The sequence below is a fragment of the Pseudophryne corroboree genome, chromosome 1 (genome assembly GCF_028390025.1).
Source record: "Pseudophryne corroboree isolate aPseCor3 chromosome 1, aPseCor3.hap2, whole genome shotgun sequence".
NCBI classification, from domain to species: domain Eukaryota; kingdom Metazoa; phylum Chordata; class Amphibia; order Anura; family Myobatrachidae; genus Pseudophryne; species Pseudophryne corroboree.
The window spans coordinates 301,216,733-301,230,193 of NC_086444.1; the positions used below are offsets into that span (position 1 = coordinate 301,216,733).

The 13,461-nt window shown below is 43.1% G+C and overlaps 1 protein-coding gene across 2 annotated transcripts in view; it reads right to left on the reverse strand.

Moving 5' to 3' along the window:
• Positions 1 to 1,989: 1,989 nt before the first annotated feature.
• RAD9B (RAD9 checkpoint clamp component B) overlaps positions 1,990 to 13,461 on the reverse strand; it is a 285,854-nt gene continuing 274,382 nt past the window's right edge. For both annotated transcript variants that reach the window (XM_063964402.1, XM_063964401.1), the window contains 2 exons: positions 6,785 to 6,971; positions 1,990 to 2,664 (listed from right to left, as the gene is read on the reverse strand). In XM_063964402.1, the coding sequence (XP_063820472.1) occupies positions 2,533 to 2,664; positions 6,785 to 6,971 (319 nt within the window). In that variant the 3' untranslated portion in view covers positions 1,990 to 2,532. The remainder of the gene's footprint in view (positions 2,665 to 6,784; positions 6,972 to 13,461) is intronic.

The window sequence follows — 13,461 nt, forward strand, 5'->3', positions numbered from 1 at the left end:
CGTGACCGGGCAGTTCTTAGAACTCGCCCTGGTTATCTACCTAAGATGGTATTATCTTTTCATCTTAATCAAGAGATTGTGGTTCCGGCCTTTATCTCTTCTGGTTTGTCCTCCAAAGAGCGGTCTTTGGAGGTGGTACGGGCTCTCCGTATTTATGTAGAGAGGACTGCCTCCCTTAGGAGGTCAAATACCCTTTTTGTACTTTTTGGTTTTCACAAATGTGGCTGGCCTGCGAATAAGCAGACCTTGGCCAGATGGATTAGAATGGTGATTGCAAGAGCCTATGCGCAGGCTGGTCTCCCAGCTCCTGCTGCTACCAAAGCCCATTCTACTCGGACTGCTGGACCTTCGTGGGCGGCCCGCCGTGGCGCGTCCGCTGAACAATTGTGTAAGGCGGCTACGTGGTCCTCAGTGAACACGTTCATCAGGTTCTATGCCCTTGATACTTCCGCCTCCCAGGATGCTTCCTTTGGGCGCCGGTTTCTTGTACCCGCTACAGTGCGTCCCCTCCCATGAGGAACTGCTTTAGGACATCCCCAATGTTATTCCCTGTGGAATACCAGTGTACCCCGCTGCAGAAAAGGAGATTTATGGTAGACTTACCATAATCAAATCTCTTTCTGCGAGGCACACTGGATTCCACAGGGCGCCCACACCTTGACGCACTTAGCTTCTTTGTGTTTGTATGGCATTAGCTGCTAGTCCCTTCTCCTGTCGTGAGAATGTGGTTCTATGTGACTAACATCTACCGTCTCTTTTACCTGCTACTGCATTGGACTGGTTAACGAAACTGAGCTCAAGTGCCTGGAGGAGGGGTTATAGAGGAGGTGATGCAATGCATCCTGGGAACAGTCAAAGCTTTAGCCTGTTGGTGCCTCGGATCAAGATCCAACTCTACACCCCCCCGATGTTATTCCCTGTGGAATCCAGTGTACCTCGCAGAAAGAGATTTAACTATGGTAAGTCTACCATAAATCTCATTTTATCTCACTCTCCCTCCACTTACTTATTACAGTCTGGCAGGCTGGAACTGGAGCATGTCCTCCTCCTTAGCAGTCTGCTGGTCCATGTAGCTCCGCCCCCTCAGTCGGTGTAGCCCCGTCCCCGCTGTCTGTGTAGCTCCGCCCACTTTTAAATCCCCAACAAAGACACTGTCACCAGGGGGAGGAGGAGGCTTCTTCATGCTGCCGGCGCTGCTGCCTGTCAGTGTGAAAGGCACAGCAGCTTGCAGCAGAAGGTGGGACAGGGTGGCGCAGCACAGGGATGCAGAGCACAGAGAGTGCCTCTACAGCCTAGCGCCTAACTGATCTGCATCACTTTGCTGAGCGGGTAGTGCAGATCCTGATTATACATCTAGTTGAGTTAGCTCTTAATTTAGAAATATATATATGTATGTGCTATTATCATGTAGCATAACAAAATATACAAATGTATGACCCAAAGTAGGTTTTATTATTATTATGTAGTGTTAGACCACCATATCAGAAATGTCTTGAAGTGGCTGATGGCTTAACCATATCTTTGCAAATATATATGAGATTTTTGCATTACCATTATAATATAGGATTTAAGTCTCATCACTGGTCTATTATTGTGTGCTGGGGAATCTTGTGTTTTTTCTTGTCTCTAGTAACCCCTCTCTTGCATGCACCTGTAGTGGACCGTTACATTGATTTGAACAATTTGCCATTTTTGTGTATCACTGTTCAGAAAGAGTATACAGTAAGGAATCAAAATAAAAGCCCCACAACTGCTTTAACAGTCTTATCAGTTTAATCACTATCATCACTAATTATATTTTGCAGCAGATTAATAAAGGTTATATTGTAATACAAATTACTGCAAGAGTGCCCCAACATAGAGTACTTTTCACCTTGTTTCGATACATTTTGTTTCCTCTGTGAATTGTCCCATCTTTTCATGAGTTTCCTCCTTTGGTACACAACACAAGTTGCCCTCCACCCACCCCCACAAGTAAGACCACCGCAATTTACATTCAATAACTGGAATGTTTATTTGATCTGTTCCTAATGTTGCTTTGCTCGCCAGCTGTTAGTAATAGGCCAGTCATCATCACCATCAATACAAAAGCATGCAATATGGGCATGTTCATTCAACACAAATGTTGTTACTGAAAAAATTGAATTTCTATACATTTAACCACTATACTGACATGTATCTTACCTCTTTTCCAACAACAAAATGCACAGCTATGGAACGACAAGTATTATTTCTTGAATGTAAAGTAAACTGATGTAATAATGCTAAATATAATAAATACTACAAGACCTTTTTAAGAAGTTCAGTAAAACATTAACTATATTAGGACCCAGACAGTTGCATTTATCAGTCTAGGTTTGCAAGCAACGCATGCAAATTTTGATCAAATTGAACAGGTACTTATTCCAGAAGAATGGAAAATCATGCTTGCACACGTGGCCAATGCTGAATAAATGAAGGTCAATGTGTGACTGCAATAGGATCTTGCACATATGTGATATTTTCCTTATATTACATAAACCCTCAGTATTATTAGAATGTCTGAGAGAGATCTCTGCAGAATCCATCTTCCTCATCTTCACTAGCTGTTGCCAAGCTGCTGAATGACCAGCTAGACTTATCCTGCTGCTTTGGTGAAATGGCTCCAAAAAATAGGGTACAGAACTAAAAATAAAATGTAAGCATTACAGTTATTAATGCTTTGTAATTGTGTTTTTTTTAAATCACAAATGTGCTGTTACCCCCCCCACCACCACCACCCTTTACACCATCATGAGACTGAAGAATTAATGACACATTAGAAATTAAACAGTTGTTATTCCTGTCATTCAATATAACAAAAGGGAAGAGAATAAATAAAGAGAGCAAATCTGTCAAATCAGAAAGCGGCTGGTAGATTTTATGGCTTTTCATGCCCATCTTCCAAGTTAGACATCTTAAGACAATTATGCTGTATGTTTTAGAGGGGAATGTGGCCAGGATCCCAACAGTCAGAATACTGACACCGCAATCCCGATGGTCAGAATCCAGGTAGATCCCAAATGTAAGTACTGGGTGTAGGATTATGCACTAGGGAGAGGGTTAGGGTTAGGCTGCTAGAGGGGTGGGTTAGGGCGTAAGGGGGTAAGGTTAACATACTTACTGGGATCCATTGTGATTCTGATCTTTGGCATGCCGCTATCTACATTCTGACCATCGTGAGGGATTCTGTCTGCTGGGATTTCGTACCCAACCCACCTCTTCCCAATGCTGTCACCTACAGAACTAGCCCCTCCCTCTCATCCCACCTCTTCCCAATGCTGTCACCTACAGAACTAGCCCCTCCCTCTCATCCCACCTCTTCCCAATACTCTCACCTACAGAACTAGCCTCTCCCTCTCATCCCAATGCTCTCACCTACAGAACTAGCCCCTCCCTCTCATCCCACCTCTTATCTCTTATATAAGTATTACATCTAATACTATGTATACATATTTAACATATATAGCTTCTGATTTACTATTGAGATGAGTTTACAAAAAAAAAAAATGCCATCCAGACAATGCTTTATTTATGCAAACATGCCAAGTGGGATGAGGGGAGAGAGCGTTAAAAGTCGATTTACCCCTGGTAAAATGTAAAGTATTACTGCTAAACCCCCACTCTAATGAAAAGCAGAGTTGAAATTCCAACTTCTATACTGAAGTGATTTCAGACACTAGCAAAAGACTTGCCTACCGAACCATGTGACATTGTATTCCAAGTACTTGCATCTTAGTGGCCATTATATTATTTTAAAATACTACACCATCATAGTGCTTTGCTATCTTCAGGTTATTCCCAATGTTTAGATATGTAGGCATACACCTTTTTACAAATAAGATATACGCCTTTGTGTACATTGTATGATTTTCAATATTTCAATATCAATTGTTATACACATTCTACACTACTGTGCATGCTCCAAAGCCGGATGTACCCACCTACAAGCGATGCTGAGCCATACGCGACTCACATTTCCACTTACAGCTGAAAGGGCGTATTTGGGTGGCAACATGGCGTTCGAACATAGGCAAAGTTTAGTGAGTTGACGGAATACAACTCTGCATAGATAAATATCTGTCTTTAGCTCCTTGAATGCAATGGTAAGAGCAATAACGGTTCACTTCCATTCAACTTTGCATCTGCCTCAGCCTGGGTAGATCGGCTAGAGATGGAATGCGTTGGAATCTTTTCTACATTGACAGGTAGCTGCTAAAAGACTCCACTCTGGTTGCTCTCCATCCTATTGACTACAGACGTTTCAGGGAAGTTGTATGATGTGACCTGGGGTGTGCAAGCGATGCCTCTGCACAGGGCTCTGTGGGCGACACCATTTCGGCACCACGGTCCCTACATTTGGCTAGCAGGGTGCTTAGAACAGCACCCTGCCATCTCTTCAGTCAACCGGAACACCCCTTTTTGTGGCATACTCGGTCACGGTGCTGGTTGTCCCGCCACCTTCATGAAATCATTACTCAGGGGGCATGGCCCAGATCCAGACCTGCACAGGGCGCAACACAGCCCTATTACGACACTGGATATGGAAATTTTTTTCTTTATCAGATACATTTTTTTATATATGCACAAGCAATTATTTTGTAATACGAATACATTGGTTAAAAAAATAACACAATATTTTGTGTTTTCTGCTTTAATTTCTTATTTTTGGATATGCATCTCAAGATTCATTTGTAGGGTATTGTTTCTTATGGGAGATGATTATCCTGGACCGGATTGGACAGTCCAATTTGTTGGACCTCATCCAAAATCTGTGCATTCACAGTTTTAATTGGACTTTACTTTAAAATAATGATTACATTTAAAATATATCAAGGTATAAAACAGCTAAACCTGTCTAAAGTACTGGGAGTGACACGAAAAGTGCCATTGGGTCACTTTTCTTCTTGCCAGCACAGGGGGCTGCGAGAAGAAATGTTCCTACTCAAATAACCAACAACTGAATTGCTTCATCTGGCATCGGTGCTACAAAACAATTGCATTTCCCCAATTGACTTTGAGTCAATGCTATTTTTCCAAATGTAATATGTTGTAATTTTCTTACACTCCGTTTTTTCCTCTAAATCACTTTTATGGAATAACCAAATTACAAAGTAATGAAATCTCATTAAAAGTATTTATGCACTCAAGATACAAGTATCAGTGCCAGAACCAGATTTAGACCTCATGGGGCCCTAGGCAAGATACCGGTTTGGGGCCCCCCTCCTCCAACAATCCATAGCACTATATTTTCATTCCAGGTTGCGAGCAGTATAACAAAAGTACCTTGATGCATGTGTAGTGTGATCGCGGTACATGCACAGACTTCCAATAATGATCACCGTTGCATGAACATCTGCATTGCATACAAATCTGAATCAGGCCCTAGGTCTTACGGAAGCAGATTTGAAACCTGTGTCACATTTAAAGCAAAGTACCTGCCCACATACAGTGGATGAAACCATTTTCTGTCTCCAAAAATTTCTCATCTTATCAAAGAACATTGCTTAACAAAATTGTCACTAGTCGTTATAAGTCGATTATTGTTCAGGACCTAGCATTTCTTGAACTGCGCAGGATCTAGGTATATAGATGAATGTGTAAGGAGACCACAATTCCACCTTACACAGCAGTTGAAAACTATATACTCTGGTCCTGGTTCCTGAATGTACACAAAGATAGTTAGATCTGTAAATCCAGGACGTGTACCATCCCTGCCCTAACTCATCCCTAACCATAAATCTCACCCTAACCATAACCCCAATAATCTAACCCCAAACTCAATTTGCTAAACCCTACACAACCCTAATACCATTTTCCTAACCTAAACCTCTAAATTAACCCTAATACCTAACCCTAAGTTTTTCCCTCTTAGTACTATAAAGGTGGATGTCCTCTCCCCATTGCTCCTTACATACAACACACAATTCTGATCTGTCAGAGTGCTAGGGATCAGAAGGTCGCTGCGAGGTGGCATCTGCAGTGGGGACTGTGGTGTGGACACAAAGAGCTGGTGGTGTGGTGGGTTAGGGTATATGCACAGTAATCTGTGTGTCTGTGCCCTGCTTAGTGCTATGACATATAACAATGGAGATGAGGTATCACCACAGTCTATGGTGGGCTTATGTCTAATTTCACAAGCTAGACACTGACTACCCAATCAATTAAATAACCCTGCAATTGATAGATGTCTGTATAAGCGGGTTCAGTATGAAATACCGATGGTCGGGATGCCAGCTGTCAGTATACAATGTATTCTCCCTCTATGGGTGTCGCGGACACCCACAGAGGGAGAATAGCCCATCTCACTGGTACTCCAGCACTGGCATTGTATCGGTGTGTGGGATTCCGGAGTCAGCATTGTGATCGCCTGGATCCCATTCAGCAGTATCTTAACCGCTTACCCGTATAAGCATAGGACAGGCCAGTTTTCTTTGTGGAACCTTTCCAGGGGCCCCTTGGGACCCTAGGTGGGCACCTAGGTTACCTTGTGGAAAATCCAGCCTGATCAGTGAAAGAGATTAAGCAACATGTACAGAACTGTGGACCTCTTGTGGCAGCCTATAAATAAGAGGTAATCATAATTGTAGTTTGATGAAAACTTTATATGAATCACTTTTACTAACAGAAAGTCTAAAAGTTTGCCTAAAATAAAAATAACATTTACTTAGCTATACAAAGAAGCCCAAAATACAATTTCCAGCTTAATCAACACCCAGTGAAAATAAATGTAGTCTTGTAAGGAATGGTTTCGTACACCTTATACCTTGTTAAAAGATGCAGGATGATGTGGCTCCATTTCTACTGGTGTATAAATGTTTTGTTTTTCAGGAGCAATCCTAGTCAATAACATGGGATTTTCAGTAGGAAGCAGACGTGGATTCCTAATATTTTCCTTATAGCTGTCATCCAATGCATTGCTTACTCTTTTTTGTTTCACTAAAGGAGTAGACCTAAATTGCAAATAATGAACAACTGGGTCAGTTTTTATGGAAAAAAGAAATGTGTAACAAGATCAAATGCGCCTAAAAGCAGCCTGTTGGACAAGTAAGTGAAGTACAGTAGCTTCAACCCAAAACTACTAAAAATACACATAAAACACAATATCACCACTTTATCCTTTGGCGCTGTGGATAAAATTATAGCCAATTTCAAGATTCCACCTCCTCAGGTGGTCTTCCAAGCAGCAAATATTTTACAGCTGCTTAATGCACTCAAAAATAGAAGGAAAGAAATCTTATAGTGTATCACACCTTCAATATATTTTTCACAAGCACAATCGATAGTACAGTCCCCTACCGAAAATGGTGGTCTACTTTATATGTAGACAATAACACATTCACTGGAGCGGCTACAGCCTGTTATGATCACATTCCTTCCTTCAATTCACTTTCGATAGTATTCCGTTGTATACGTGGGATAAAGGAAAACTTCCAATAGTGTAATACAATCTTTTAATATACTTCATAAAAAAGAACAATGTTTAAAATAGACTCTCATCCGGTCATATGGTCTACCCAGTAAAAAAGTAGACAATTGCACATACATTTTTACAGTGTCACAGGCATCTCCGGATATCTTAATGCAGGCTGTAGCTGCATTCATAATGATCCATACTGTGTGCAAGGCTTATCCTGTCATATAAGATTACACAAAATATCTTTCTCACATAATATATATGCCAGTTTTGACAGCTTTAGCCTTTTATGTTATCTTTACTTTTTTAAATTGTAAATGATTTAAAATTATTGTCATTAGTAGTAGCAGCTGTATTAGTAGTGGTGAATGCTTATGTTACATGTGCTGATTGCAGCTCTGTCTGTCTACTTAATTGCTGTAGCAGCTGCATGGAATTAGTAATCTTTGGAGGCTTGGCAGCAGGAGGCTAATGATTGGCTCTTGTTCCCTATATCTCCTGAATCTGCCTTGGACTACTTGATAGTCATAGAATTGGGTTGCCGCAGAAGCTTTTGTCCCTCTGTGCCAAGTCCCAGTCCTGTTGGAACACTGCTTCCATTCTTTATTAGTTACAGTTCTGCAGAATCCTTGTTTGTTTGGGGTTCACTACGATATGCCGGCGGTCGGGCTCCCGGCGACCAGCATACCGGCGCCGGGAGCCCGGCCGCCGGCTTACTGACAGTGTGGCGAGCGCAAATGAGCCCCTTGCGGGCTCGCTGCGCTCACCACGCTACGGGCACGGTGGCGGGCTACGTGCGCCACACTATTTTATTCTCCCTCCAGGGGGGTCGTGGACCCCCACGAGGGAGAATAAGTGTCGGTATGCCGGCTGTCGGGATCCCGGCGCCAGTATACTGTGTGCCGGGATCCCGTCAGTCGGCATACAGAAGACCACCCGTTTGTTTGTCCCTGCAATCTATCTAGTGTTTTATGTCCCCGTTTCATGTGTTGTTTGTGTGAGTTCCTGCTTCTTGTGAGAGACTCAAGGTGTGTACACACGGTAAGATCCTTGCTATGCCCGATTTTGTCTATGCAATTTCCCTTGAGCTCCCCCAGAGCCCAGATAGCACAGATTCTGACTATCTGTGCTTGAGATTTTGTCTATGTACGATTTTGACTAAGTGCCAATTTTGACTATACTTTGTACTAGATAGTACACTAGATAGTCAAGATTGACTTGCCTACACAGTCTATCTAGCCTTACGATACCGACCCCACGGGAGCACGTATCGGGATCGTATTGGTATCGCAAGCTGCCTAACACCTTGAGATATGTGCTAACTTTCCTTAAGATTTTGACTATATAGTCAAAACCTTACAGATTTATTTCACCGTGTGTACACACCCTTAGTCCCATTCCACTACATTCTCTCTCTCAGGCCTATCTTACCATGTACATAGTCACAATCCTTTTAGCCTGTCCTCACACCAAGTCCTGGTCACAATCTTCTCTGCCTGTCCTTGTCTAATCTTCTCATACAGTAGTACTGCTCCTTTGTGTTGGTACTGCGGTTGCCAGGAGTAACATCCACTGGCCTGGAGCATTCTATGTTGTTTGAATGTCTGTTCTGCTTTCCCTCTCTGTATTCTTTTGTCATGCATTTCCGTTATTGCCAGTAGCAACTACTGTGGGTTCAGAGAATTCCTTGCTATTTATGTACCAGTTGATTTATGTTTCTTTTCTGTATCTTTGTCTTCTCTCCAGATTACTTCCCCAATGCTATTACCATTGGTGCACCACTCCTTCTGTGTCTCTCAATACCCAGATATCTCATTAGTACCTTTACCCTTTTACCATACCTTGTTATTAATTCATCATTCTCTTGTCTTGTTCTTGTCTTTTGGTATTCTTATTCTTATCCTTGTTGTCTTTCCTACTGGCACTGATCCAGGTCACTCATGGGTTGAGCTCATACTACCGCTAGTGGCGTATGTCCTGGTGGGCATCCCAGTATCAGTAGGCCCATGAAGACTTATGGAAAAAGCTACTCTTATAGGCAAGAAGACCTGCTGAGTGCATTCTATGAGTCTCAACCCCGGCTGTACAGGGGTCACTGCAAGAAGATCGACTATGTGTCAAGTTCGCCATCACTCATTCAGTTCTCTGCATCATTCAGCCCAGGTTTTTTCCTTAGTTCTCCCTTCATACTCCCTCCCGCCCACTATGGTCGGCTGATGACCATTGCCTCTCCTCTGCCTTGCTCACTGCTTCCCATGCACGAGTTCAGGATTTTGCCCGTGCTGCACCTCTTCAGTGGAATGCACTCCCCCACTCCATTAGACTCTCCCCGACCTTGCAAAGCTTCAAACGGGCACTGAAAACCCACCTATTTATCAAAGCGTACCCCTCCAATGCATAATGTCAAAGTCGAAAAATATTGCAGTACATACATTACGTACAAACTACACACAGATCGCCTCCGTGCGCGTACTTGCTCTGCCGTGCGTGCGCATATTCGCAATTTGCGTGTGGTCGCTCCCGCGGACCTGCATATTAGCGCGTGGTATGAGTATTTACGGTAGAGTTTGTGAATGCATGGAAAAGCCATCAAAACACATTACATATTTAATCCAAATAGTGCACATTTTACACATAGCCTCCCTGCAACACAGCAGCAAGTTACAGCAGTTTAAATGGTTTCAGAACAAAGGGATTCACCTTTACAGGATAGGAGGGGACAGAACAAGGTTATAAGGTGGTGTTTGGTATCCAGCTGTAGGGTATTTTAAGGATAATATTCCGGTGTTGGTTTGAGGAAGATCGCATGTTCCTGCGGATAGTTATGTGCAGGAGCAGAATATAGATATAAACTGTATTTACTGTACATTATGTATGCGGCGGGAATCCAGAGGAGACCACCCACAAGAGCAGTTGGAACAGACATCGCCCACCTATTCAAACCGACCTATGACCTCTCCTGTACTGTAAATGACCATCCCTGTGTCCAATGGACAAAGAGATTACAGTATCCATTGTGTTAAGTTTTGGAAGAATTGTATAAAGAGAGCCTGCTGCAGGCCTGGTCTGACACAAGACTCACAAAGTTATCTATCAGATGACCGAGGACCAGATCTGGGTAGCGCGGCAAATCCACTCACGCATGTACCATTGATTGCAGCCATTATTCTGTTGTATTGTATTGTAACCCCCTTTCAGCAATAATACGCTGTGGTGTCGGAACCCAGTGGTTTAACTACAGACTGGTGTTGTGTCTTCCTTTCCCTGTTAAGGTTTAAAGTGTATTAGGATTGCATTGCATTGCTGTATAAGGTTTAAAGTGTATTCATTGGGTGTGTACGCGCTGTGTGTACTTTGTACCATCAGCACGGCGTTTGTACGCAAAGTCCGTACACGGTACAGGACTCTGTACGCTAACAGCGTAAAAGGTGCGTAGAGTGTGTATTAAGTTTAGCGGCCGCAGCGGCTCCATGGTAAAGTGTATTTAAAGTGTGTATAAGGTATAGCTTTTCATTCCTGTTGATAAATCAGCATTATCAATTGGGGTCGTCGTCCGGTTTTCCACATACCCACAGCCTAACAGGTCACAGCAGACTTAATCTATCAGCAAAAGGGCGGACAGAAAGTATCCTACGTAACCTTTACTTGGTCGGTGGATGCACTGAAAACCCTACTTGTTTGCTGATTAGATGACGTCTGCTCTGTATGGTTTGTAGGGATGCTGGTAGAACCCGTAAAGTAAACAGGAAAAAAGCTATTTAAAAGTCTGTGAATTTTTTTTCTGGCACCAAAAGCGTACATAACAAAGGCACCCATACTCTGTGTACACCCTCTCACATTGTTGCCATAACACTCAGATTGCTAGATTCATTTAGATCTGTGTGAAACCGAATACATTTGTTGCTATATAGTTAAAACTAAAAATAAATGTTTAAGGAAGTAAGTGTAAGACACAAACGCAGTCTGGCCTAGTTGTAAAGGTTTATATAAAAAGAAACTGTGTTGTGTTTAGTGAGCGATTATAGTTAATATTGCTCACATTTATAGAAGTTGTGGGATTTGTGCTATTGCGGACGTACGGTTTTGTACACGTGTCTCGGACAAAGTACAGGACTGCGCACGCAGCGTAAGAGACACGCACAATCGCGTGTTTACGCAAAGTGCGTATGAATACGGGCGCTAAGTACAAATTACACAATAGTGTCATTTAGTTTAAAGGTGGGACAGTAGCCACGCTACAATAGCACAAAACTGCTCGGTTTCCAAAGATTAGTATAAAACTTCTTGTTCAAACTGTATTGCCTCTGGGGGAAAAGCTGCTTATCTGAATGAATCATAATTTTCTGTACAGAAAAGACAAAGTGTACTTGAGTGAGCGAACGTAGGAGTGAGTGAAATTCGAACCCCGGAATACGGGATCCCGTCGTTTGGTACATCAAGTGAGTGGAGGCTTGGTGGCGTGAGAAGGCTGACTCACGTTAGTATAAGGTTTAATACGCAAATCGTGAGGTGATTTGTAGAGGAGCGTGATAGTGCATTGTATTGCGAAGTATTGAAGTAAAAAGGTTTTTTTGGTATTACGCTCCGGACTGAGGGTCCCAGTTTGTACAACGACCCGTGGTCGTATGGCAGATAAGTAACAAGTACCTATACGCTGTGCGATTGGACCGCGCGTTTGTCGGTGCGATACATAGCGCAACGTGATATCCTTTTACGAGCTTTTGCGTAAAATCGCGGTATCATTAGCGCTATATAGAGCATACGCAAGCGTGATTTGTGTATAATAAAGTGCATAGGGAGTTTTCGCTGGTCTCTCTCAGGAAAATCTCCAACGACCGATACTTTACTGGAAAGGGTAAGTTATTCCTAAAAACTTCCAGTAAATATAGGTCAGATAGGGCCTTAGGTTGGGTACATTGCCTTCGCTATCGACAATGTATGGTAGTACTGGCCAACGTGGGCGTGAGTGGGTGAAAGCGCTCTGAGAACTTTCACCATCTATTCGTATTGTGCATTGGGGATTGCGTAAAAGGAAAAAGTCCGTGATGGGATCCAATTGCACAAGCGATGGACGTTTTGTAACCAGGGTTCAGGTTGAAGAGCCGCGGCCCAAGGGGTCAGCGAGGTTTGTTATGTGTGGAAAATATGGTTCACACACGGAAGACTTTTTGTCTGAATGGGTACATATGACTGACAAAGATAGGGTACCATTCCCTAAAGTGGGCAGCTTTGAACCAGAGGTATTGCAGAACTTAAGGATGAGGATATGTCTAATAAAATCCAGAAAACAAAGGATTAGACATACAGATTGTTTAAATTTATGGCAACAGGAGGGGGATATACAAAGGGAATTAGCTCGCGCAGCAGGTTACAAACCTAGCGGGAAAATAATGGCGACCGCACCACCACCACCACCGTATATTGTGGGGGAGAAAGTGGCTACAGACAATGGCACATGGGTACAAGATAGGAGAGTAACTGATAAATGTACTAACGCTAACCCTTGCCAGTTGTATCCTGTTTAAAATTTTCCCCAGGACTGCGAGCAGGAAGATGAGCCCAGCACGATATCGGCACTCTCTCTAGCAGCCACCATACAAGACACTCAGGTTGCCTCATAGACAGGTGGGAAGGACCATACCAAGTCTTGCTAACCAGCACGACAGCATTGAAGGTTGCCGAGAGACAGACTTGGGTCCACTCGTCCCACTGCAAGAAGGTCGCTGACCCAGAGAGAACTCGTGACAAAGAGCAGAGTGTAGAGAACCTCGTATCACTGGAGTGTCTGTTCCGGGAAGGTTGAGAGGCAGGACTGTTGAAGGGCATCTGAGCACAGATCTAGAACGGTTGTTGTATCATTTTCTTTTTTTTCACCTCCCCCTGCATTTTCCTTTTTCTCCTTCTTACTTTCCTACTTTCCCCAAACGAAATGGATCGATCACAAGAGACTGCGTTTTGGGTACTGTTAGTAATTCTGGTTTTAATCAGGACAGTTTGTTTTGGTGAGGGCCCCAGAGAGGTCGAGC